The 26,764-nt window shown below is 47.3% G+C and overlaps 2 protein-coding genes across 4 annotated transcripts; both read left to right on the forward strand.

Moving 5' to 3' along the window:
- The first annotated feature begins 23 nt into the window (after nt 1–23).
- Nucleotides 24–10,180, forward strand: Mta2 (metastasis associated 1 family member 2). Of its 2 annotated transcripts, none has more exons than XM_038321089.2 (18): nt 24–526; nt 1,914–1,981; nt 2,398–2,491; nt 3,921–4,038; nt 4,165–4,228; nt 4,383–4,500; nt 4,905–5,007; nt 5,425–5,524; nt 5,639–5,827; nt 5,918–5,992; nt 6,099–6,157; nt 6,433–6,530; nt 6,642–6,781; nt 7,372–7,615; nt 8,260–8,349; nt 8,817–8,935; nt 9,039–9,187; nt 9,389–10,180. In XM_038321089.2, the coding sequence occupies exons 1-18, from the start codon at nt 499–501 to the stop codon at nt 9,552–9,554; spliced, it is 2,022 nt and encodes a 673-aa protein (XP_038177017.1). In that variant the 5' UTR covers nt 24–498; the 3' UTR covers nt 9,555–10,180. The 2 variants fall into 2 exon arrangements, with proteins under 2 accessions (XP_038177017.1, XP_038177023.1); XM_038321095.2 differs by having other exon boundaries at nt 25–526; nt 7,387–7,615.
- Nucleotides 10,181–12,387: 2,207 nt separating this feature from the next.
- Nucleotides 12,388–26,436, forward strand: Tut1 (terminal uridylyl transferase 1, U6 snRNA-specific). 2 transcript variants are annotated; one of them, XM_038327260.2, is made up of 9 exons: nt 12,388–12,443; nt 13,686–13,876; nt 16,863–17,178; nt 17,544–17,644; nt 21,839–22,305; nt 23,567–23,676; nt 23,776–23,886; nt 23,989–24,081; nt 25,268–26,436. In XM_038327260.2, exons 2-9 carry the CDS (start codon nt 13,862–13,864, stop codon nt 26,386–26,388), a joined length of 2,334 nt encoding a protein of 777 aa, XP_038183188.1. In that variant the 5' UTR covers nt 12,388–12,443; nt 13,686–13,861; the 3' UTR covers nt 26,389–26,436. The 2 variants fall into 2 exon arrangements, with proteins under 2 accessions (XP_038183188.1, XP_038183180.1); XM_038327252.2 differs by having other exon boundaries at nt 12,413–12,587.
- The last annotated feature ends 328 nt before the right edge of the window (nt 26,437–26,764 follow it).

Genomic DNA, 26,764 nt, shown 5'->3' on the forward strand with positions numbered 1-26,764 from the left:
AGCGCGGGGCCGCGGCTGAGCGAAAGGAGCCGAGTTCCTTCCGGAAGTGGCCGATCTGCGGGGTCTTGCTCTCCGACCTGAGCCGAGCGCTGGGCCTTGTTCTCCGTACCGGCCGAAGGTGTTCCGGAAGGAGGCGAACCCGGACGCGGGCAGGGCAAACCTTCCCAGCGGCTGGCACTACTCGACGTATGCTGGAACTCGGTGAGGACGCAGGAGCCGGAATCTGACTCCGGTCAGGCAGGAACCGAGCTCGTTCCGGAAGAAGCCGATCAGACCGGCGCCGGCCTCTGTGTCCCGGGCGTAGTGTAGCAGCGTCGTTGTTGTGCGAACAGTGATGAGCCGCGACGGCTGAGCGAGCAGAAGTGCCGGCTGCGCGGGTCCCATCGACACTTCCGCGAAGCGTCAGCCCCGCGCTGGGGGCATCGTCTAGAGCCAAGCTTTGCCCCCGCGAGCCTCCCGGACCTCTTTGTGCGGCCGGAGGCGGCGGCGGGAACGGCCATGGCGGCCAACATGTACCGGGTGGGAGGTGAGTACTCCGGGCGGAAGAGGTTGTGGTCGGGACCAGGGAGACTCGGTGTCCGCAGGCGCGGGGGAGCCACATCTGGGGTCGTACGGGCCCCAGAGCCGACCGGAACCGGAACCGAGACCTATGGTTCCGCGGCGGCGCCGCTACCGGGAGCTTGCTTACAGCCGGAACGCTGCTCTGAACCTGCTACAGGACCCCCGGGCGGGAAGTGGGCTTGGCTTGGAAGGGGCCCGAGTGACGGCGGGGCCCGCTTCGGGGGAGTCAGTCGCGCAGGGGTTTTCTTTTCTTTGGCGGCTTGTGCGCTCAAAAAGGTGGGGCCTGAAGTGTAGTGAACAATTTACTCAATTCTCCGACACAGGGGTGCAACTCCAATGCAGAGTTGTGTGGACTCCAGGGAAATATCTCTCTCTCTCTCTCTCTCTCTCTCTCTCTCTCTCTCTCTCTCTCTCTCTCTCTCTCTCTCAAAATTTTTTTTTTCTTTTTTGACTTTTTGTTTTTTTCAAGACGGAATTACTCTGTGTTACACCTCTGACTGTCCTGGAACTCACTTTGTAAGACCAGGTTGGCCTCGAGCTCTGCTTCTAGAGTGCTGGAATTAAAGGTGTGTGTCACCAAGCCCAGTCTCTTGTTCTCTTCTCTTAACTCTAACTTTTTGAGTGAGGATCTGACTAGGTGTTAGGACTGGAGAGATGGCTCAGCAGTTAAGAGCACTAGCTGTTCTTCCAGAGGACCCGAGCTCAATTCTCATCACCCACATGGCAGCTCACAACTGTCTGTAACTCCAGTTCCAGGGCTTATGACATCCTCACACAAACATACATGCAGGCCAAACACCAATGAACATAATAAATTATACATATAATATATATTATAACCCTGTCTTGAAAAACCAAAAAAACAAAAACAAAAACAAAAACAAAAAAAACCCAAAAACACCAAAAATCTAGGTGTTGCAAGGATGGGAGTAAAACTTTCTTTTCTTTTTGTTTTTGTTTTTTTTCTGAGACAAGGTCTTTGTGTAACCCTGGCTGTCCTCGAACTCATGCAGTAGTCTAGGTTGGCCTCGAACTCACTGAGGTCCACCTGCCCCTGCCTTACCCCACTGGAATTAAAGGCCTGTGCAACATTTGGCTGGCTAATTCTTTTTTTCTTTATGTTTTTTCTCCTTTTTCTTTTCTTTTTGCCTCCCAAGTGCTGGGATTAAAGATTTGTGCCACCACTGCCCACAAGCACTGCCCAGCTAATACTTATTTTGTGCCTTTCCTCTTGCACATCTCCGCATCTCTACCTAGCATTTTGTTTCCTTTTGGTCCACACAGATCTATTTCCTCTTCCGGGTGCTCTGGTTTTCTTCTCTGATCTCGTTTTTCCCCACCCCCTTCCACAGATTACGTCTATTTTGAGAACTCCTCCAGCAATCCTTACCTGGTTAGACGGATTGAGGAGCTAAACAAGGTGAGTGGCGCAGAAACTCCTCCCACCAATGCTTCTCTATCTTCTGGAGTCTTTAACGACCAGTGAAAGGGAGACCCTTACCTAGGCATGAGCTTATCCAGGTGAACACTCATTCAGTGTATGGAGGAAGGCTGCCAAGAGCTTAGTGGCAGCTTTATTATTCTCACATCTGGGGAAGGAGAGAAGGAATTTTGTCTATTTTAATTTTTTTCTTTTCCTTAAATATCCAGGGTCTCTCTATTATGCAGTCTTGGCTGCCTGGAACTTACTATGTAGACTAGGCTGACCTTAAACTCTTGGAGACGCATCTCATTGGTCCTGGAATTGTCTCTATTGCTGAGTTTCGGTCTCTTCTGTATGGGCACTCCGCTATCCAGTGGCCAGTTTTCATTGCCCTGTTTTTCCTCCTCCTTTAGACTGCAAACGGAAATGTGGAAGCAAAGGTTGTCTGTCTTTTCCGGCGAAGGGACATTTCTAGTAGCCTCAACAGCCTGGCCGACAGTAATGCTAGTGAGTGTTCATTCCTCCCCCTCCCCCTCCCCAGGATCTGAGGACTAGACATGTTCCTGCAGGTGCTTCCCCTGGTAACATGCCCAAGGCAGGGTGTGAGTTTGGGGGTGGGAGGCCTGTTGTTACACGCTGGGGCTGGAAGCGGTATGGGGAGACCATGATAAGGAAAGCCAGAATGTGGCTTATGTGTGTGAAAGGAGAGATATTTCGATAGGGAATGAAAAAAGCTTTAGAGAAGCGAGGCACGTGGTAACGTTTTGGTCACTTGGGGACAGTGGTTAGTGAGTGATGGTCAAGGTGAAGAGGAAGATACTGTTTTGAGAAGACTGCATAATAGTGGGGGAGGGTTAGGCTGTAGTCTAGAGGCCACGCGCCAAAGCCAAAACATTGGAGACTTGGGAAACTAGGAGAAGGCAGGAAAGATCTCTTGAACTTTCTCCTGTTTCCCTCTCTATTCCAATTAGCATCTGCCTTACATTTTGCTTTGTTTGCATTCTCTTTATGCATTTTATCTTCTAATTTTTTTCATTTAGATTTAACTTTTCCCGTTTTCTAAATTTTTCTTTTTTTAGACTGTAGTCATGAAAGGGTTAATGAGCTAGGCCTACCAAGTTTCCTTGGCCCCTTGGGGTTTCCAGCCCCATCTGGCAGGGGCTGACCTTGGCTTTGTCCAATCAGAAGGAGTGAGGGGTGTGGTCCTCCTTGCCCTAGCCCTGAGTTTCCTAGTGCACACCAGGGAGAGGTGGAGTCTACTACACAGAGACACAGACCCCCCCCCCCCCCCCACTTGCTGTCTTACACCCAGTTCTTCGGGGGAACAATGTACCAAGTGCGTAAGTTTTTTTATCCCCACCCACTTTGTTTGGCACTTAGCCAGGTTAACTGTTTCCACCAAGATTTCAGTGCAAGCTGCTGCCTCTTGAGGAGGAAGGCGTTGGCACTGGTTTGAGCGGTGCTTTTCTTGAAAGCCCCATAAACTATTATTAACCAAGTAGAAAGAGAAGAAGAGTTAGGTTGCATGTGATGTTTCAGACACAGCAGAGAGTCCTGAAGTATGAAGAGGAACTGGTAAATAAACCCTATGCGCTGTTCTTGCATCTTAACTGGATTCTAGGACCTTAGGCTGGTTGAGCCAGAAAGAGCTGAATGTGACGTGTATATCGTGGCTGTGTTTGTGCTTTATGAGGTGTGTCAGTATTGGCAGCTAGGTTAGGGGTGCATTTCTGTGGCATCCTTGTACAGTTCTCCCCTTGATGAGGTGTAAGGCCAAAAGGGACAGCCTGGTAGGGTAAGGGCAAGCTGTCTGAGGAAAGTGAGACACAGTAGCTGAGGCAGGGTGTCATTTACCTGGACTGCCTTGTCACCCCAGGGTGCCTTCTTTCCCAATTAATCTCTGACTTTGTTCCTTCTTTCTTAATATTTATTTTAGGGGAGTTTGAGGAGGAATCAAAGCAGCCAGGGGTCTCAGAGCAGCAGAGACATCAACTGAAGCACCGAGAGCTTTTTCTTTCCCGGCAGTTTGAATCATTACCAGCCACCCACATAAGGTATAGAAGGGTCAGGGTCCTTGTGGCCTGTGTGCCCTTATTAGAAGTTGGAGAGAGGGGTGGTGCATTGGGGATGATAGACAGAGGGTATGTGTTACTCACTCAGGACTTTCTGACGTGTCTTAGGGGGAAATGCAGTGTAACTCTCTTGAACGAAACTGATATCTTGAACCAGTATCTGGAAAAGGAGGTAAGGAGGTATTGTGAAAAGAGGGAGGGGAGGGGATGTTGCCCTCTAAAGCGAAGAGCTAAAGGGTTGTTAGAGCTCCCAGCTGGGGAGTCTGGATAGACTTCACTGCCCACGTGGATTCCTGCTTACCAACCTCCTCTCTCCTCATTTTTAGGACTGCTTTTTTTACTCGCTGGTATTTGACCCTGTGCAGAAGACACTTCTAGCTGATCAAGGGGAGATCAGAGTTGGTTGCAAATTCCAAGCTGAGATTCCAGATCGCTTGGTAGAGGGTAAACAACAGAAGTGCTTGAACATAAGTTTCTATGAATCACATGACCCTGGGGAGTCTGCACAATCTGCTAGGTTTTCTGTTGTGACCCTGACAGAATGGGACTTAGGAACCTGAAAGAGACAAATGGGCACAGCTGGGAGGGGAATTCTGAGGCTCGATGTGGCTGATAAAAACAGGTGGATCTCTATGAGTTTGAGGTCAGCCTGGTCTACAGAACAAATTCTGGGACAGCCAAGGCTACTTAAGAGGAAACCTGTCTTGGGAAAACAACAACAAAAAAGAAAAGGGGAGAAAAGGTGAGGTGGTGTAGAGTCCAAGCAGAGAAGCAGAGTCTTTGAGAGTTGATAAAAGCTGAGTGCTTTCCCTCTCCCTCCCTCGTGATGCTGCTGCTTGGTTTTTCAGGCGAATCGGATAATCGAAACCAACAGAAGATGGAGATGAAAGTCTGGGATCCAGACAACCCTCTCACAGATCGGCAGATTGATCAGTTTCTCGTGGTGGCCCGGTGAGGGTGGGTGGATCAGGAAGATGGGCTGGGAGGAGTGAACCCAGTTCTGAGGCTCGTCTGTTAAAAGTGGGCTGGCTGTGTTAGCTTGGTGGTGGTGGTGCACACCTTTAATCCCAGCACTGGGGAGGCAGAGGCAGGTGGATCTCTGTGAGTTCAAGGCCAGCCTGGTCTACAGAGCGAGTTCCAGGACAGGCACCAAAGCTATAGAGAAACCCTGTCTCGAGAAATAAAATAAAATAAAATAAAATAAAAAAGTGGTGGGCTTTGTTTTGGGCCTGGGTGGTGGTTTTTTTTTTTTTTTTTTTTTTTTTTTTTTGTTTTGTTTTGTTTTGTTTTGTTTTCTTGTTTTCTCTGTAGTTCCTGCACCTGCTTGCACTTTTTTCTTCCCTTCTTGACATCTCACTCTTTCCTCAGAGCTGTGGGAACCTTTGCAAGAGCCCTAGACTGCAGCAGTTCCATTCGGCAGCCAAGCTTGCACATGAGTGCAGCTGCTGCGTCCCGAGATATCACCCTGGTGAGCACAAGTTGGTGGTAGCGGATCACATGGGGCAGGAGGGGTGGGAGTCATGAAGAAGTAGGAGTACCTAAAGAGCAGCAGGTCACCAGCTTTGTTCTCTGTTTTTGGTAGTTCCATGCTATGGACACATTACAGAGGAATGGCTATGACTTGGCCAAGGCCATGTCAACCCTGGTGCCACAGGGAGGCCCAGTGCTCTGTCGCGATGAGATGGAGGAGTGGTCTGCTTCTGAAGCCATGCTATTTGAAGAGGCTCTGGAGAAGTATGGGAAGGATTTCAATGATATCCGCCAGGACTTTGTAAGTGAACAGAACTAGAAAAGGTGAGAACAGGGAGTCAGGACCTAGGGCCAGATGCCATCTCATGCTCTTGTTTGCTGTTCTTCTTAGCTCCCCTGGAAGTCACTTGCAAGCATAGTCCAGTTTTACTACATGTGGAAAACCACAGATCGATATATTCAGCAGGTATGGGTTAGTGCTGGGAGGCTGGACCAGAGACCGCCTGCTTACCTCTCTGCCTTTTGGTTGGTTTGGTTTCACCTGGATCTCTTTCTATTTTCCCTTCTAACAGAAAAGATTGAAAGCTGCTGAAGCAGACAGCAAATTGAAACAGGTCTACATCCCTACCTAGTAAGTGTAGCAGGGAGGGGAGAATGTCTCCCTTCCTCTCCCAGTTTGTGTTTTCCTTAGTGGTTGGGGGTGAGCAGGAGGCAGAAGCAAATTGTAGAAGCTGTAGCTCAGTGCTAAGCATGGGCTTACTATGCACAAGGTCCTGGGTTCAGTCCCTAGCATTCCAGAGAGAGTAAGTGGGGTGGTCGGAGAGAGAGGGACAGACGGAGAGAGAGGGACAGACAGAAGTGGGTTATTTCCATAATCAGCTTCTACTTCCTTATTTCCTTCCTTAGTACAAAACCAAACCCTAACCAGATCATTTCTGTGGGTTCAAAACCTGGCATGAATGGGGCTGGATTTCAGAAAGGCCTGACGTGTGAGAGCTGCCACAGTGAGTTTCAAGGAGGGGCAGGGATGCTGGGGTTGGGTGGCCTAGGAATTTGAGGAACTCTGGTAGCTTGTTTCCTGCCAGCACATTAACCCTGTCTCTGTGCTCCCGTAGCCACACAGTCTGCCCAGTGGTATGCCTGGGGCCCACCTAACATGCAGTGCCGCCTTTGTGCTTCCTGTTGGATTTACTGGAAGAAGTATGGGGGACTGAAGACCCCAACCCAGCTTGAAGGGGCTGCTCGGGGTACCACAGTAAGAATCACTGGGTAGGAGCTGGGTGTGGTGGCTGAGGCAGGTAGGTGTCTTAGTTTGAGGCCAGCCTGATATATATAGTAAGTTCCAGGTCAGCCAGGGCTACATAGTAGACGCTGTCTTAACAAACAAATAGAAAGAAACCACTGTGGGGCTGGAGAGATGGCTCAGTGGTTAAGAGCACTGCCTGCTCTTCCAAAGGTCCTGAGTTCAATCCCCAGCAACCACATGGTGGCTCACAACCATCTGTAACGAGGTCTGGTGCCCTCTTCCGGCCTGCAGTCATACACACAGACAGAATATTGTATGTATAATAAATAAATAAATATTTAAAAAAAAAAAAAAAGAAAGAAACCACTGTAAGAACAGGCAGGAGACGGAGAGTGGTGGGTCATACAGATGTGAGCTTTAGGCAAAGATCAGAAAACTTCATGCCTTAAACGGAGACAGTCAAATGGGCAGGGGCACTTGCAAGGGTTGGGGAGCCAGGAAGGTTGGGTGGAGTGTCAATAAAGAGATCAGATCCGTTTGTTGTCTGTGGGAAATGGAGGAAAGAACTGCAGTGTTGACTTGCCATTTTTCTTTTTCATATGTCATTACTTCAGGAACCACACTCAAGAGGTCATTTATCCAGACCCGAAGCTCAAAGTCTCTCCCCCTACACAACCAGCGCTAATCGGGCTAAGTTGCTGGCTAAGAACAGGCAAACTTTCTTGCTCCAGACCACAAAACTGACTCGTCTTGCCAGACGGATGTGCAGAGACCTGTTACAGCCAAGAAGGGCTGCCCGAAGACCCTATGCACCTATCAATGCCAATGCCATTAAGGCAGAGTGTAAGGACTGGTGTGGTATAATACTAACAAATGAGTTCACAGTTGCTCTGGCCAGAGAGAGACTGTTGTTTAATGACAGTAGGGATAGTAGGCCACAGAAGGTGTTTAGTAAATAAGATTTAACTTTTGCTGGGCAGTGGTGGTGCACACCTTTAATCCTAGCACTCGGGAGGCAGAGGCAGATCCTCAAACTTGGGAGTTTGAGGCCAGCCTGGTCTACAGAGTAAGTTCCAGGACAGGCTCTAAAGCTACACAGAGAAACCGTGTCTCAACACCAGGGGCGGGAGGGAGAGAAGATTTAACTCTTGGCCCTAGAAGAGGCCTGAATTCAGTGAAGTTCCTTCAGAAATTTTGATTTGCCATGCCTGGTGGTGCATGCCTAGAATATAAGCACTTGGAGGCTGAGAGAGGATATAACTATCTAGTCCTATCAGGCCGGCCTGTGTAACGAGCCAGCCTGGATTACACAGGACCCTGCTTCAAGTAGGCTAAGCATTGTGATACATGCCTAGAACCCAAGCACTGGGGAAGCAGAGTCAAGAGAATGATGGCAAGTTCTAGACCAGCCAGGGCTACACAGCAAGACCATTTTAAACAGCCAGAACAAAACTGCAGACTGTCCAGAGGCTTTTGTCTTTCTCCAGGCTCTATCCGACTTCCTAAGGCTGCCAAGACGCCTCTGAAAATTCACCCTTTGGTGCGACTGCCCTTGGCAACCATTGTTAAAGATCTAGGTATGGGATGGGAGCCACACTGGATCCATCCACTGGTGGGTGGGAGGTGGAGAAACAGTTTGGGTAGTGTCAGGCTGCTAGTCATTTTCCTATCCAAGGGCCTTTTCTTCCCGAGTTTTCCTTTCCCACTGAGAACAAACTATGTGTATGGTTTTTTTTTTTTTTTTTTTTTTTTTTTTTTTTTTTTTTTGGTGGTGCTGTAGATCAAAACCCAGAACCTCATGTATTCTGGGCAAGTGGTTTACTATTGAGCCCTGTTACTGGCACAGTAACGACTTTTGTGATCTGAAAAGATTCTCAATGTCATTTTTGAAAAATGAGTAAGTAGCTTGATAGGCCTTTTCCTCCACTACTACTCGTCAGGTGGCCAGGGTAGAGAGGGAAGAGAGAATGGTAAGGAAAGTACATAGGCAAGAGAAGGTATGAACATTTTCTGTTTCATTCCCCTCCACCCTCCACCCGGGCAGTGGCCCAGGCACCTCTGAAACCAAAAACACCTCGGGGCACCAAGACGCCAATCAACAGAAACCAACTGACCCAGAACCGAGGCCTGGGGGGCATTATGGTGAAACGTTCCTATGAGACTGTAAGTTGACAGGAGGTTGGGAAAGCTGAATCGGGTGGGCTTTTGTTTCTGATAGGAGTCTAGGGGAGGTCACACTTCACAATGTTGCCCCGTCCTTTTCCAGATGGCAGGGGCAGGGGTCCCCTTCTCTGCCAATGGAAGGCCTCTGGCCTCAGGGATTCGTTCAAGCACACAGCCAGCAGCCAAGCGTCAGAAACTAAACCCTGCTGATGCTCCCAATCCTGTGGTATTTGTGGCCACAAAAGATACCAGGTAGGGAGGGAATCCACCATGGGAGGGGCAGAGAGACTGATAATCCAAGTTGGGGGGGGGCATTAGAAATAGGGGTATCTGAAAAAGATAGGTGCACAAAAGAATGTGGGTACCAAAATTGAAGAATGCACTGTGGAGTCTTACCTGTGTGTGTTGGTGCTCATAGAGCCTCTCCCTGTTTCTGTTGCTATTTTTGACCAGGGCTTTAAGGAAGGCTCTAACTCATTTGGAAATGCGCCGAGCTGCCCGGAGGCCCAACCTACCCTTGAAGGTGAAGCCAACACTGATGGCAGTTCGGCCCCCTGTTCCTCTGCCAGCACCCTCACATCCTGCCAGCACCAATGAGCCCATTGTTCTGGAGGATTGAGCATTTTGGGGAGGGAGGTGGGATGAAAGGTAGAGGGGTGGGTGCCCAGGGCATACAAACCTCAAGGAGGGAGGGGGAGGGTAGAAGCTGGTGTGTGTGGCCTTGGAGGGGTTGGATGCCCTCTGGAGTGACTGCCAGTAACTCCTCCTTTTTGGGCTTCTCCCTGCCAGTGGTGGAGAAGCCTCCAGAAACTTGCCTATGTGTGTACCTACCCTATTTGGGGGCTGGGATCCACAGCTTGTTTGGACAGCTGGGGGAGGGGAGGGTTTTTTAATTTTTTAAAAATTTTACCTCCCTTTGTAAAAGGGATGGAGGAGGGAAGAGTAAACATATCAGGTGGTGGTACCTGGCCAGGGAAGGGGAAGGGCACTGCCATGTTTGTCTTTTTTTCTTTGGTTTCTAATTGGGGGTTTCTCTTACTGTCCGGTGTCCGGACTTTCCTAATTAAGAGTTTGAGGGCCCTAAGCTGGCATCAACCCCAGGCCATGCTCACTCTTTCTTCCCTCCCTTTTTCCCCCTCTGCCTTTTATATGCCAATTCTCAGAAATAAAGATCTTTTGTCCGTTTTTTAACCTCGGATTCTGTAATTGGTTCTTACAGTGCTGAATAAAAAGCTGTTTTCTTCAGCTCCTTGGGCTCAGCTGTTTTCTGTTGCTGGTGTGTGTGTGCGCGTGTGTGTTTGGGGTGTCTTTGAGAGGGAAAATAGAGGACAAAGAACAATGAAAGAGGTACAGATGGTGCTTGTTCTCGGAACAGCTTTTTGAGACATTCAGCGGGACTGTGAGGTAGTCTGTGCCAGCTATCCTTGTGGGATTCAAGTATCTCCCAGTGGGGCTGGAGCACAAGCAGCATCTTGGTCTAGATTCACTCAGAGCTCTAATGGCTCTGAGTCTCCACAGAAGGGTGTGAGAATGTCTTCCTGTTAGCCTTTTGGTGCTGAGGAATTGATCCTAGGGCCTGGTACATGCTAGTCGAGTGCTCTGCTACTGAGCTACCTACATCCTCAGCCCTTCCTTTACTTCCCTTTAGGCATTCCAGGAAAGCTAGCAGCCATGGTCAGATGCATCTCACCAGCTGGGCAGTGTTGACACACACCTTTAATCCCAGCACTTGGGAGGCAGAGGCAGGCAGATCTCTTTAAATTCAAGGCCAACCTGGTCTACAGAGGGAGTCCCAGGATAGCCAGGGCTACACAGAGGAGCCCTGTCTTGAAAACAAAAAAGATGCATCCGCCTTAGTCATTGTGGGTGTGTTACTGTGATGGAGGAGTGAAATAGATAGTTATAGTTTTCCTTAGTTATGATAAAAGATAAAATAGATTTAAATATTGTAACTAATTCTTGCTTGATAACTTTTGTTATATATAATTTTACTATGTTAAAGTTAAAGCCTTTTTTTGTTTAAACAGAAAAAGGGGAAATGATGGAAGAGTGTTATGTGTTACTTTCATTTATTAATAAAAAAACTGCCTTGGCCCTTTAAGAGACAGAAAATTAGGTAGGCGGAGTAGACAGAACAGAATTGTGGAAAAGAGAGGGGAGACACTTCAGGCAGTCGCCATAGTGAGTTGCCATGCTTCTCCTCTTCGAGATGGACACAGGTTAAGTTCTCTCCTGGTAAACCACACCTCGTGGTGCTACACGGATTACTAAATATGGGTTAAAGGAAGATGTGAAAATTAACCATTAAGAGGCTACAGATAATGGGCCAGGCAGTGTTTAAAAAAAATACAGTTTCCGTGTAATTATTTGGGGTAAAGTTAGCCGGGTGGCGGGACACAGCCCCGCCGTTCCTTCTACATTACTGCAGGACTTTACAGTTCAAACAGTGGTGTGCATAGATACAGATCGCTGCTTCAGGGTTTGCACACCCAGTGTTCGCACCTGCCCCTTCTGTAGAGTGTGCAGTAGTACTGCTCTGTTTTTGGTTTGGTCTGCTCTTTTGGTTTGGTGTTAAGGATCAGATACCAGAGCAGGGTCCTTAGAGCAGTTGATAAGTTCAACCAATTCTCCTTAAGCACTTTAGGGATAGAAGGGCCTTATTATGACTCAGAAAACAGACTGGTTTTTCTGCCCAAGTCTACTGTTCTGATAATCACATGACAAGCTGCTGGGCCCTCCCGATAGCCCTTCCCTTCTGTTCCGGTCTCAGTGCTCAGCTCTTTTTCTCTCCTGTTCTTGAATGTACAAGACCGATTACTGTGCCTGACTGGGGATCCACGGCACTTCCCATCATACCTCCTTGAATAAGGGTTTATCTCTTACCCTGTAGTCTGTTCTTCATTGTACTGCCTTGAAATGTGCCTCGTTAATATACTTTATACAGGCTACAACTGTGTAAGAAACTGAGACAGTAGCAATTCGAGTTGAAGTTGAGTCCAGGTGAATGGAAGTAGGGGGACAGGACGGACAGCGCTGAAAACCCTATTTTGCAGAAGGATCCAGCTGTAGAGAAAGGAACTGACTGAGGATATGGGAGTCCCTGAATTCCACAAGGCAAAGGATTGGAAACTACCACCCTTTGCTTCTATTCGCAGGGTGATATAAAAGCTTGAGGGTGCAATTGTGTAGAGAAATGAAGGCTCAGATCGCCTGACCACTTGGCAAAGAAGGGCTGTGCTGTCAAGAAGCAAGCCCGCCTTTGTGGCTGCTTAATGAATATTCACGATTCTTTGGACCAATCAACGCAGGAATGGAGCGGAGCACGCCAACTAGTTAATCGTAGGCCAATAAGCGTCGTCGATGGGCGGCTTTTCCTAAATCTGACTTAGAACAGGAACCCTCAATCCTAGGAACAAAGTTTCTGGAGGAATATGCTAGCACCGGACACAAACGTCACTTCCTGCAGCACTGGCGGAAGTGGCTTCCCCGCACATTGGGATCTTAAGCTGTGAGTTCTGGTGGCTGCTGGTAGCTGAAGAGGTTGTAGGCGCTCCATACCGGAGAGTCGTTATGGCCGCGGTGGATTCGGATGTTGTATCGCTGCCACGTGGCCGCTTTCGCTGCTGCCTCTGCGACATTACTACAGCCAACCGTAAGCGGTGGCTACTGAGGGAAGAGGGAGGTTGCAGGTTTTCATTTTCAGGTGTTAGTGAAAGTTGGAGTTATCTAGGTTATAGTTTTTGCTAGCGCTAGGGTCGTCCACCTCTGTTTTCATTCATCACGTCCCAGGGCATTGGAGAGCGGGGAAAGTCATACGTTCTTCCTACTCTATGCAAAATCTCCATAGTGCAAGTTTCATTATTCCTTTTGAAACATCATCTACTGGTGATCTCTGTGTCTGGTGCTTTGGTGGTCTCTGGAGTCGGGAAAGGGATTCAGGAACTCATTGGCTGGACTGAGACACTTTCAGTACCCCGTGGCTATGTTTGCAGAGCTGCGGCGTTTCAGGCAGGGCAGTTGTTGAACTGGAGACTCCCCAGTAGAGGATCTCTGCAGAGGCGAGGAGTGAATCAACATGGCCTGAATGAGCGCCCAAGGTGTCAGTGAGGAAAAGGGTTTCGAAAGGTGGACTGAATCATTCATTGACACCAAAAGGAGCTCAGTGACGTATCAGCTCCCACGTTTGATGTCTGGAATGTGGTCTCCCCTAAACAGGGTCCTCTGGTGTTTTCCTTGTGAATAACAACATCCCCACCCCCACCCCCAGCCCTCTGGCCAAGCCAGGAACGTAGTTCCTCCTCCTCCATGTACTTCCATGGCATCAAGCAGCTGACTGCTAATACGAATAGCTAATTTCCCATGCTTACCTCATGCCAGATGGCCAGAGCTATACAAGAACGACACCTGTGGGGTAGGCACTACCATTTCCATCATACATGAGAAACTGACACATTGGGAACACCCAGTATTTATCTCTGAGAATTAGGGCCCAGGACAAGTTACTTGTTAATTCCTCTACAGTATGCATTGTTGCTCTACTTAATGCATATCGTTGGCTTAAGAACCACCTGCACTGTAGCCTTTTCTCTTGAAATCAGAGCATGTACTGTGTAGAAAAAGGGAAAGAATATCAAATGTGGAAGGAGCTACATCTCTGTCCAAATGTCACCCTTTGTCTGTGAAGGAAGAGAGCAGAGTGAGGGGACAGGTACACTAAGGGATACTTAATGTCTCGCCCTTGCCTCTACAGGACCCAGCCTAGATGCCCACTTAAAAGGCCGGAAGCACCGGGATCTTGTACAGCTACGAGCTACCAGGAAGGCCCAGGGACTTCGAAGTGTTTTTGTCAGTGGCTTTCCCAGGGATGTGGGTTCTGCTCAGCTTTCTGAGTATTTCCAGACATTTGGCCCTGTGGCCAATGTTGTCATGGACAAGGACAAGGTAAAGTGAGTCGCTCTGGGATTAGTGTGTCAGATGGGTTTGCCTCATGAAAAGAGAGGAACCAGCAGCCTGTTGGCAGCTTCCTAATGTAGCTTGTCCTTGGTAGACATTTCAGAACTTAGAATAGCTTAGTTTTAGGAACTTTTGTCACCTCCTTTACTCCTTGGATTCAATCCATTCACTAGAGTTAATTATGGGGCTGGAGAGATGGCTCAGAGGTTAAGAGCATTGCCTGCTCTTCCAAAGGTCCTGAGTTCAATTCCCAGCAACCACATGGTGGCTCACAACCATCTGTAATGAGGTCTGGTGCCCTCTTCAAGCCTGTAGGCATTTACATAGACAGAATATTGTATACATAATAAATAATAAATAAATAAATATAAAAAAGAATAGAGTTAATTATGGAGGACTTGTTTATCAAACATTGGATTATTTTTGCTTGCTTGTTTTTTTTTTTTTTTTTTTTTAACAGGATCTCATCATGTAATTCAGGGTTTTACCATGTAACTCTGGCTGGCTAGGAGCCAGAGATCCACCTGTCTCTGCCTACCTGTTGCTGGAATTAAAGGTGTGGCCGAGCTTCTTGCCCTATTCCCTCTTACCTGCCACCCCCCTTTTTCTTTCAGTTCTAGGGATTGAACATAGGGGCTTTTTTTTTTTTTTTAAATGGGGGCTTTTGAATCTTAGGAGAGTGGCCTCTGTCTGTCTCCAAACCATCCCTATATCCCTTATTAATCTCTTCCTATCTGTGTCATGCCTGTGTACTGATGAGATATCTGTAATTTTTTGTATATGATACGAAGTAAGGGTCTGACATTTTTTTGCTTACGACTATCCAGTTGTCCCATATCATTTATTTATAAGCCCATTCTTTCCCCACTGATCTTATTATCCTGTTGGAACCTAGTTGACTATATGTAGGGGTTTATTGCTGGTACCAGTACATTTCTCTTCATGTCAATATATCTTTATGCTGGCACTATGGGTATTGTCTCTTCTTTTGGGGGGGTATTTGAGATAGGGTTTCCCAGTAGCTATGGAGCCCATCCTGGAACTCGATCTGTAGACCAGGCTGGCCTTGAACTCACATAGATCTGCCTGCTTCTGCCTCTGTAGTGCTGGGATTAAAGGTGTACACCACCACTGTCTGGCCAGAGTGTCTCTTTATGGGAACAGATGCCGTAAAAGAATGTGCACTTTTACCCACAAGCAGTCATGCTTGCCTCCTGCTAATGTTTTGCCTTTAAAAAAATTGATCTGTTATTAATATTCAGCTCTGTCCAGCTCACACAAATCATAGCAGCCTAGCTATCATATTGTTGCTAATCCTAAATTTAGCTAATGCTAAATTCCTTGAAAACAGGGCTTATTAGTTTATGTGTTTATATTAGCAATAGCAGGGTTTTTAGAAAATCTCTTAAAGTTTGGTGCTGAGTCTTGAATCTAAGAGTTCATGCACACCAGAGAACTCCTCTACCAATGAGCTGCATTCTGAGTCCAACATGGATTCTTTTTAAACTTTTACTATGTGTGCACATTCATGATCGGTCCATGGTGCAAATGTGGGAGTCAGAGGAAAACTTTTAGGAGTCTGTCCTACTATTTGTTTAGGGGATGGACTCAGGTGATCAGGTTTGGTGGCAAGCACTTTACCCCAACATGGATTTTTTTTTAGAGAGGTTTGTGTATGGGTATCTGTGTGGTTATGTGTGTGTGAGTACAGGTGCCCGCTGAGGCCAGAAGAGGGCATTGGATTGTATGGAGCTGGAGATAACGGGTGGTTGGTTTAGAGTTGTCTAACGTGGGTGTTGGGAACTGAATTCCCGTCTTCTGCATGAGCAGCAAGTGGTCTTTCTTACCCGCAGAGCCATTTCTCCAGAATTCCACATATGAACCCCTTGCCATGGATTCTTGTTTAAAGAGTCAGCTAGAAAAGAACTATACTTTTGTGTGTGTGTGTGTGGTTTTTTGAGACAGGGTTTCTCTGTATCTCTGGCTCTCCTGGAACTCATTTTGTAGATCAGGCTGGTCTTGAACTCACAGAGTTCTGTCTCTGCCTCCTGAGTGCTGGGGATTAAAGGTGTGTGCCACTATGTCTGGCTAAGTTTTTTTGTTTTAAATTAGGTATATATGTGTTTTTCTGTGTGTGGTTTGTACACAGGTGCCTTTGATTCTAGGAGAGGGCATCAGGTCCCCTAGAACTGGAGTCATAGGTGACTGAGAGCTGGTAGATGCTGGGAACAAAACTCCTAACTGCTGAGCCATCTTTCTAACCCCTTAAAAAATTTTTTATTGCATTTTAATTTTTTAAAAGACTATGTGTATGAGTTTTGCCTGCATGTGTGTAGGTGCCTGGTTCCCTTAGAGGTGAGAAGAAGGCACTGTATCCCCGAGAACTGGAGTAACTGACGGTTGTGACCTGCTGTGGAGGTGCTGGGAGCCAAATTCAGATCCCTGAAAAAGTAATAAGTGCTCTTAACCTCTGAGCCATCACTCCAACCCTTTAATTACATTTTATTTATTTAGTGTGTCTGTGTGTAGGGCAGCAGGGGGACATGCATGGCACAGATATGGAAGTCAGAAAACAACTTTGAGTAGTCAATTCTTTTCTTCTACCATATGGGAGCCGGGGGCTCAAATTCAGATCATTAGGCTAGGTGGCAAGTGCCTATGTCACCTGAGCCATCTCACAAGGCCCTCCCTCTACCTCCTGTACCACCATGGTACATGACTAGTTGGGTCTTATTTTAACCTGTGAAGTCAAGTCATTGTGAAATATAATACATGAAATTTTAATTGATAGCCAGGAATAAAAATGTGTAAGAGTAAAGACGACATCTAACTAAATACGTTCCCATTTTACAAAAACAGCAAGTAATATTCTCAGTATATGGGTTGGTTCCCATTTCAAAGATTCTCTTCTGTTAAAACATGCTTGAATTCTTGATTGCCAAACCATGATCCTTTCTCTTGTGTGATTTGCCAGGGGGTGTTTGCCATCGTGGAGATGGGAGATGTGAGTGCGCGGGAGGCTGTCCTATCACAGCCCCAGCACAGGCTGGGGGAACGTGCACTGCGTGTACGGCCGAGGGAGCAGAAGGAGTTCCAGAGCCCAGCCTCCAAGTCTCCCAAAGGAGTGGACACAAATAGTCACCAGATGGCCCAAGCACTGGCCGAGGCCCCAGATGTGGAGGCACAGATGGTAAAGCTTGTGGAACTGAGGGAGTTGTCTGAGGCCGAGCGGCAGCTTCGGAATCTTGTTGTAGCCCTGATGCAGGAGGTCTTCACAGAGTTCTTCCCTGGTGAGTGCCCTGCTCTGAGCTCTCCTCACACCTCTGTTGGTCTACCTGCCCCTGTGTTTGAACCTTCAATCTTCCCTCAGCTCTAGGTGTTTCATTTGCTTGCTCTTCCATCTTTGTACCCCAATATATTTGTTCTTGAACTTCCTGCACCTCAGTCTTTTTTACCCTTTATTATTTATGTGTGTGCACAAGTGATACACATGCTTCTGGAGGTCAAAGGGTAACTTTCAGGAGTTGGTTTTCTTTTTTACCACATGGGTCTTGGGGATTAAACACAGGTTATCAGACCTGGTGGCAAGTGCCTTTACCTTCTGAGCCATCTTGCTGACCCCGCGCTCTTTTGACCTCTATTCTTTGGCACCTAGGCTGTGTGGTCCATCCTTTTGGCTCTTCTATAAACAGCTTTGATATTCATGGCTGTGATCTGGACCTCTTCTTGGATCTGGGCGATATGGAAGAGACTGAGGTGAGTGAGCAGGGGAGCTTGTAGTCATGTGACTTTGGGCAAACTCTCGTGTTTTTTAGTTTCATGATTATAAAAAAAGCATGATAGTACTAATCCAGAAGTGTTACTAACTGGAAATGTGGATATGGATTTGCATTGGATAGAATGAAAGTGAGTTGGCATGGGATAGATAACAGTTGTGACAGGAAGGTAAAACATTTCAGAATTCTGTTACTGGATTTTGTTTATGGGTTTTCTTTTTGAGACAGGGTCATACTCATAATCCTAGCTGGCTTGTACTTGCCATGTAAACCAGGTTGTCCTGGAACTCACAGAGACTGGCCTTCCTCTGCCTCCCAAGGGCTGGGATTAAAGGCATTCAACACCATGTTCACCCTTGTATGTGATCTTATTTGGAGAAAATATATAAAAAGATATACAGAAAGGTAATTTGGGGATTATCTTTTTGTTTTTCTGTATAGAGGGGTGGTTGAAGCTAAGTAAGTATCCCTAACTGGCCTGGAAGTTGGTATGTAGACCAAACTGACCTTTTTGTCTCTGCAGACAGGCTGGGATTGCAGGTGTGTGCCACTATGCCAGGTCTTTGAGTTTTGTAATACGTAACTTACAGATTTGTTTCTGTAATAGGAAAGTTGTGTTTTTTCTTATGCACAGTTCTTTTTTTAGAGCAGTTCTAGGCTCTTAGAAAAGTTGAGTAGAAATAGAATTCCTCTAGACCTTTTACCTCTAGAGAGGGCTGTTGTGTTCTTTGTTGTCCTGGAGTTGAACCCAGGGCCTTTGCACATGCACGTGAGTGTCTGTCTACATGTCTGTGTACCAAATGTATGCTTGATGCTTCTGGAACTCATAAGAGGGCATCAGATCCCTTCAGTCACAGGTGGATGTTAGCCACTGAAGTTGGTTCTTCTGCAAGAAAGCCCTGTAACTGCTGAGCTGTCTTATTTTTTTTTTTAAGATTTATTTATTTATTATGTATATAAAGTTCTGTCTGTCTGTATGCTTGCTGGCCAGAAGAGGGCACCAGATCTCATTACAGATGGCTGTGAGCCACCATGTGGTTGCTGGGAATTGAACTCAGGACCTCTGGAAGAGCAGTCAGTGCTCTTAACCTCTGAGCCATCTTTCCAGCCCCCAAGCTGTCTTATTTTTAAGACAGGGTTTTAACTATATAGTCCTGATTGCCCTGGTACTTACTATGTAGCTCAGGCTGGCCTCAAACTGTTGATCCTTCTGCCTCGTCCTACCAAGTGCTGGGATTATAGGCATGTGGCACCACTTCCAGTTGGGATTGGTGGTTTGAAATGTGTTCTATCACACTGGACTCTATACTTTTTTTAGTTCCATAATTGTTTTTTTAAAGACAGGGTTTCACTCTTTAGCTCTGGCTGTCCTGGAACTCACTCTGTAGACCAGGCTGGCCTCAGACTCACAGAGATCCACCTGCCTCTGGCTCCCGAGTGTTGGAATTAAAGTCGTGAGCCATCACCACCAGTTGTACATTTTTATACTAATATTATTATTATTATTACTATTTTTTTGTTGTTGTTGCTTTTCAAGATAGTGTTTCTCTGTGTAACAGTCCAAGCTGTCCTGGAATTTGCTTTGTAGACCAGGCTGGCCTTGAGCTCACAGAGTGAGCTCCGCCTGTCACTGCTTCCCAAGTGCTGGGATTAAAGATGTGCACCACCACAATTGGCTATAAACTTTTTTTTAAGTGTTGGTTTAATTTTTTTAAGATTTTTTTTTTTTAAATGTGTAGCCCAGGCTGGCCTTGAACTTGTGATTCTCCTGCCTCTGCCTCCTTCAGCAAATCCTACCCATGCGTGCCACCACAACTGGCTTTTTAAAGATATATTTACTTATTATATATACATTGTACGCTTACACACCAGAACAGGGCACCAGATCTCATTACAGATGGCTGTGAGCCACCATGTGGTTGCTGGGAATTGAACTCAGGACCTCTAGAAGAACAGCCAGTACTTTTAACCTCTGAGCCATCTCTCTAGCCCCTCGGCTATAACTTTTTAAAAAAGCATATGGGGCCATATCCAGTGCAGGCCCAACCCAGGGCACACATCCACTGCTTCAGTCCAGGCCTGGTAGGTTTCTCTCCCCTCTCAACAAAAAAGCATCTTTTTTTTATAGAAAGCCACAACTGGTCACAATACAGAGAACAACTGACCAAGGGGTCTTAGCCCCAACTGAGAAACTACAATACAACTCCTACACCTCAGGATCAGGAAACACTGAAAAAAGAGAGGGAAGACTGTAAGAACCACAAGAACACGATGATTGTGTGTAGTATGGAGGATGCCTGTTGGTCGCTGGATGCTCAGCCCCAAAATAATCACACAGAAACTGTATTAATTAAATCACTTGGCCTATTAACTCTATCTTCTTATTGGCTAGCTCTTTCATCTTAAACTAACCCATCTCCATTAATCTGTATATCGCCACAAGGCTGTGGCTTACCGGGTAAAGTTCCGGCATCTGTCTCCAGAGGGGCTACATAGCTTCTCACTGACTCTGCCTTCTTTTTCTCAGCATTGAGTTTAGTTTTCCCCACGTAGCTCTGCTCTACCCTATCAGGCTAAGCCAATTTCTTTATTAACCAATGGTATTCACAGCATACAGAGGGGAATCCCACATCAATTATGTTTTCCACATATTACAGAAACACCATACCCATGAAATGTCAACAATATGGCTGCCCAAATGAACTCAGCAGGTTGTATTTATATAATTATCCACTTATATATATGTAACAATAATTGAAAACAGGCTATGAATTTGAGGGGGAAAATAGAAACAGAGGGAGAGGGAAACAGTGTAAATATAGTACACATAAATCTCTGAGTTTGAGACCAGCCTGCTCCATGGACAGGACAGACAGGACTATATAGGGAAACCCTGTCTTAAAAAACCACACACACACACATACACACACACACACACACACACACACACACACACAAAGGTGTGGCCTTTTCCCTGTCCACTTTGGCATGTTCGTTGGTGTCTGTTTAGCTCACATTTGGGCGGTTATGTTGGTTGGTGAGACTTATGGATGTAGCATTTGACGCAGGCTCCCTGATCTTCTGGCACTTATAATCTTTCCATTTCTTCATGTACAATGTTGTAGATGTATCCATTGGGACTGGGCTTCACAGCTGTGCATTTTGATTAGCTGTGGATAGATTACTGTTAGGGATTGTAGGGGCTGTAGGTTCTTCTCCAATATACATGACTTCACTGGCACCAAGTGGTTCATAGGTTTCCATTCCCGGGCACGGTTACCCTCTTGTTGAGCAGGTCTTAAGTCCAGCTAGAAAGCTGCTAGTTACTGTCAAGGTGTGTGTGCCACTACTGCACCCTTAGGGTCATCGTGCCATGCTGGTTGTCGGTGTGGCTCATAGGTGGCGTAGCTGGGTAGGACTGCTGGTTGCCTCTCTCCTTTGATAGCTTGCATGGTGTCTTCTGGTACCATGAAAGCTAGTCCTCAGGCAGGGGACATTGAGGTCAGTTCCAGCTCAGGGGTCTGAGCTGCAGATGGTGTCTTCTGCAATAGGCACTTACCTTCTACTTCTGGAGGTGGGAGGGCAACCAAGGGCAATAGCAGTAGGCTGTATGCTTTGGAAATCTTTGGACATCTCTGGTTGTCAGGCTAATTGAAAGAGTGACTCTGAATCCTAGCACTTGAGGCTGAGACAGGAGGACTGTGAAAGTTAAAGGCTGTGGGGCTGGAAAGAAGCCTCAGGGATTAAGAGCACCGGCTGCTCTTCCAGAGGACCAGGATTAGAGTTCCAGCATAAACATGGCATCCTGTACTGTACAACTCCAGTTCCAGGAATTTGATGTCCTTGTTTGACCTTCACAGGCGTTGAATGCATGTGGTGCAGACATATATGCAGCTAATACACCAAACACATACAATAAAGACTACTGGTCTATTTTGAGACAGGGTTTCTCTGTGTAACAGCCGTCCTAGCTGTCCTGAAACTCACTCTGTAGACCAGGGTAGCCTTGAACTCACAGAGATCTGCCTCCTGAGTGCTGGGATCAAAGGCATGTGCTACCATTTCCTGGCTTCAGTGTGCTGTTGAGAATGAGTTAGGTGAAGCTGCAGAGTAAAGGCTGCACGCAGGGGACAATGGAGGAGGAGAGACTCACTCCCTTTCATTTCATCCACAGCCAGCCCCACGGGCTCCAGAGGCTCCATCCGTGGACTCAGCCCTTGCTCTTTCTCTGGATCCTCAAGCAGTGGCCTGTACCCCAGCTTCTCCTTCAGACTCACCATCTCCAGGTTCTCTCCAAGATTCTGAGGCCTTGGACTTTGAAACCACATCTTCTCTGGCACCACAGACACCAGATTCTGCTTTGGGCTCTGACACTGTCACTTCTCCCCAGTCCCTGCCTCCAGTTTCACCACTGCAGGAGGATAGGGGAGAGGGGGAACTGGGGAAGGCCCTAGAATTAGCAGAAGCTTCAAAGGACGAGAAGGAGGAGGCGGCAGCAGTCCTAGAGTTGGTGGGCTCTATTCTCCGGGGCTGTGTCCCTGGAGTGTACCGAGTCCAAACTGTGCCCTGTGCCCGACGCCCTGTGGTGAAGTTCTGTCATCGGCCTTCAGGTCTTCATGGAGATGTCTCCCTCAGTAACCGGTACTTTCATGTTGGGGTTGAGGAAGGCTGACTTTTAAGTTCTGGGATGTACGAGGAGGAAGTCCTGACTTGGAAGGGCTTATACCTGTTGAATTGAGTTTTTTCTTCTTTGGTTCAGTCCTCCTTTCTGCCAATTACGTCACCTCCTATCTAGCTTCCATTTCAATGTTTGTTGTCTTTGGAATACTTTGTGTGAGAAGGGTCTTGCTTTGTTATCCAACTGGCCTCCAGCCTTTGCTTCTCCTGCCTTACTCCTGAATCCTGGGATGACAGGGATGTGCTACTATTCCGCATTACTGCTATTTGTTACTGGTATTGTTTTTTACGAGTCTTACTAAGTAGACCAGGCTAACCTGGAGCTCCAGAGGCCCACCTGCTTTTGCCTCCTCCTCTGTTGGGGTTAAAGGCATAGGAAAGAGTTCTGTAGTTACATAAATTTGCGAACTGTTAAGGTAAACAAGTTTCTCCCCCTTTCTCTCCTACTCCATGCTTTGTTTCTTTGTTTCAAATGCCTTCTCTTGAACCCATGCAAGGAAGCCCCACATAATAATGGCCCCAGCACGCTCACCCCTGTGACCTGCGTAGTTCTTTCTGATCTGTACTGTCACTTTGCATCGAGTGTTCTTGCTACTTGGCTTCTCCTTCAAGAGGCTCTGAACAGTATTTTTGTTTCAAAAAATTTTAAGTTACGTGTTTGTGCATATCTCATCTCTAGTCAGAGAATAACTTGTGGGAGTCAGTTTTCTCCTTGTAACACGTGAGTGTTAGGGATGGAACTAAGGGTGTCAATGATGGCTGACTCTTACCCACTGAGCCATCTTGCTGGTCCTGAATCTTTTGAAACAGAGTCTCTGTATTCCCTATTCAACCTCGAGTGCTGGGATTACAGGATATGCTACCACACCTAGCTGTGAGCAGTACTATATAAACCATGTTCTGTGAATGGTGACTGTACGGAATGAACATATGGAACATAGTGCTGCCTAAGGTTCCGTTGATACATACTGCTCCCACCCCCAGGGTCAGGATCCAACACAGGGCTTCACCAGGGCTGGGCAGATGTCCCACCATTTAACCACATCCCTAGGTGTATTTAATGTTCTTTTGCATACCCCTTCATAGGACCAGTGTTTTGACAAAGCTTTGGGAAAAATTCTTTTGATCTTATTTTAGCTGGCCCCGAGTCTGTGATGAACATGGTGGGAATATTAGGTTTCCAGAGTTCCTACACCATAACAGCTTTGTTTCTCCACCGTCCCAGGCTGGCCTTGTATAATTCCCGGTTCCTGAATTTCTGCTCCGAGATGGATGGTCGAGTCCGTCCCCTCGTGTATACCATACGCTGCTGGGCTCAGCATAATGGCCTGTCAGGTGAGAATGAGGACAGGCTTGGCCCGGGTTGGTGTCAGGCAAAGGCAGAGACTTAGAGAAAATACTTCTTCCTAACTGGAATTCTTGGTTATTATCCAGGGGGCGGCCCCCTTCTCAATAACTACGCCTTGACGTTGCTAGTGATCTACTTCCTTCAGACCAGAGACCCTCCAGTGCTTCCTACTGTGGCCCAGCTCACCCAAAGATCAGGTACTGCAGAACAGCCTCTACTCTTACTCCCTCGTCTTCATCTCGACTATCACCCCCAGTCTTCCTACTTCCAGCCTGACCCTCTCTTCTTTACTGTCACAGGTGAAGGGGAGCAGGTAGAAGTTGATGGCTGGGACTGTAGTTTCCCCAAGGATGCCTCACAGCTGGAGCCAAGCACCAACGTAGAGCCTCTCAGTGAGTCTGGGGGATCCAGGAGAGAACTGACAGGGATACTAAGGTCTAGAATAGGAAACATTTAACCTACACCGTGGCTGCTAAGCTCTAGAATAGGAAACATTTAACATACACAGTGCAAGGCACAGTGTAGGAAGAGCCCCTGCAGATTTCTGCAGCTAATTGGCTCTTGAGTGTTTACACCCAGCAGTTTTTGATCTGCCTTTTGTGATTGCTACCCTGTCTCTGGCTCCTTCTGTTTTTAGTCTTATTTAAGTGTTTCCTAGGGGTTCAAAGCCTGTGCAAACTTGGTTTTGGAAAAACCTAGCAAATTGTGGTATTCCTTGATTTGCATTTGGCATTGTCCTTTTGAGAGACCTAGATATGATTTGAGATATGGAAATGAACTTGCTAAAGGCATACTCATGTGCAAGGTATAGTCTTTGTTTTGTTGTTTTTTTTTTTTTTGAGGGGGGCAAAAGACAAGGTTTCTTTATAGCTGTGGAGTAACTCACTCTGTGGACCAGGATGATCTGGAACTCACGCCTCTCTCTTCCTCCCGAGCGCTGGGATTAAAGGCGTGCACTACCCCTTCCCTTTTTTATTTTATGAGACAGACTATTTTTTTGGGGGGTGGGGTTTCAGACAGGGTTTCTTTGTAGCTTTTGGAGCCTGTCCTGGAACTAGCTCTTGTAGATCACCAGGCTGGCCTCAAACTCACAGAGATCTGCCTGCCTCTGCCTCCCGAGTGCTGGAATTAAAGGTGTGTGTCACCACTGCCTGGTGCGCAGGGTATAGTTTCACAGTAGCCCCCTGGCTGCTGTTTTAAGGACGAAAAAACCATATCTTGGACTGGGTGGTGGTCTCTGTGAGTTTGAGGCCAGCCTTGTCTACAGAGCAAATTCCAGGACAGCTAGGACTGTTACACAGAGAAACCCTGTCTTGAAAAACCAAAACAAACAAACAAACAAACAACAACAACAATCAAAAACAAAAAACCAAAAAACTGGGCAGGTAAGTAAGAGGAGTATTCCCCAGTTACACTGCTCTTCAGGTCAAGCAGCAGCATGGGGCAGGACATGGCTGAGGAGCTGGGTTTCTCAGGAGACTTCTGAAGCCCTAAGAAGGGAAGAACGTCCTACTGAAGTAGCTGCAGGGATGTCCCAGTTATGGCTTCTGAGTGACCCCCTTTTCCTGCCTCTTCCAGGTTCCCTGCTGGCCCAGTTCTTCTCCTGTGTTTCTTCCTGGGATCTTTCTGGCTCCCTGCTGTCCCTGCGTGAAGGTCAGGCTTTGCTGGTGGCAGGAGGCCTGCCTTCTGATCTTTGGGAGGGGCTGCGCCTTGGCCCCATGAATCTCCAGGACCCCTTTGAGCTGAGTCACAATGTTGCAGCTAATGTAACCAGTCGAGTGGCTAGACGTCTGCAGAGCTGTTGTGGAGCCGCAGCTAGTTACTGCCGAAGTCTCCAGTTTCAGCAACGTTCTTCCCGGGGCCGGGACTGGGGACTGCTCCCACTTCTACAGCCCAGCTCCCCTAGTGCCCTGCTGTCTGCCAAGCTCATCCCCTTACCCCCTGCCCCCTTTCCTCAGATCATCATGGCTCTGGTGCGTGTGTTAAAGGAAGCGCTTGGATGTCATATAGAACAGGGAACCAAGAGACCACGGTCAGAAGGTGTCAGAACCAAAGACTCTCTCCTGGGAGGGACAAACAAAAGACAGAGACTAGATGGGCAAGAGAAGAGCTGTGAGGAGGGGAAAGAGGAGCCACAGGGATGTGCAGGGGACCACAGTGAAAATGGGGTGGAAGAGAAGGTAACAGAGTTGGGAGAGGCATCTCAGGACAGGACCTTGTTGAGCTCTGGACCACTAGGGGTGGTCCCAATGCCTGTAAAGTGTCTAGACAAGCTGGCTGAGCAGAAGCCCACGGAACCGGAAGTGGCTGAAGAAGGGTCTAAGGATGAGACAGGGAAGGAGACGTCACATCTGTCACCAGTGAGCTGGCGCTGTGCCTTGTGGCACCAAGTGTGGCAGGGGAGGCGGCGTGCCCGAAGACGGTTACAGCAACAAACCAAAGAAGAAGGCAGAGGAGGTCCCACCTCTGGAACAGAGTGGCTGGCAGTGGAGGCTCGTGTAACTCAGGAACTGAAAGGACTGAACAGTGAGCAACAGAGGCCACAGGGGGAGCCTCTCCTCACTTTTGTGGCATCTGTCTCCCAGGCTGACCAGACACTCAGTGTGGTGCCAGTCCAAGATTCCCAAGGCCTATTCCCCGGTCTCCATCATTTTCTACAGGTTTTTCTCCCTCAAGCACTTAAAAATCTCCTTAAGTGAGGAGCCAGGCCGCAAAGACAATAAAGCTGCTAGTTTATTTAATATAGACATTGGACAACTTTGATTTCTACCTGGTGACATCTTTTTTCTCTGCCTTAATGTAGCTTCTGCCCTGCTTGGCCTGACCACCTTAAAACAGTCGTTATGTTCACTTCTGAGGTCTCCTTCTCACCTCATACCACATTCAGGGAGTTCCACCACCACAAGGCAAAGACACTGATTTCTGCTGCCCCAGGTCAAGGGAAGCACCATAAATTTTGGGTCTAGGGTTTGTCTAGTCTATCCTTTAGTACTAGAGTGAGTTCAAATTGCCCTTAAGTTGGATACAAGGTTTTCAGATTTGGATATGTATAAATTATTGTATCAAATTGGCCTG

The sequence above is a fragment of the Arvicola amphibius genome, chromosome 1 (assembly GCF_903992535.2).
Source record: "Arvicola amphibius chromosome 1, mArvAmp1.2, whole genome shotgun sequence".
Classification (NCBI taxonomy): domain Eukaryota; kingdom Metazoa; phylum Chordata; class Mammalia; order Rodentia; family Cricetidae; genus Arvicola; species Arvicola amphibius.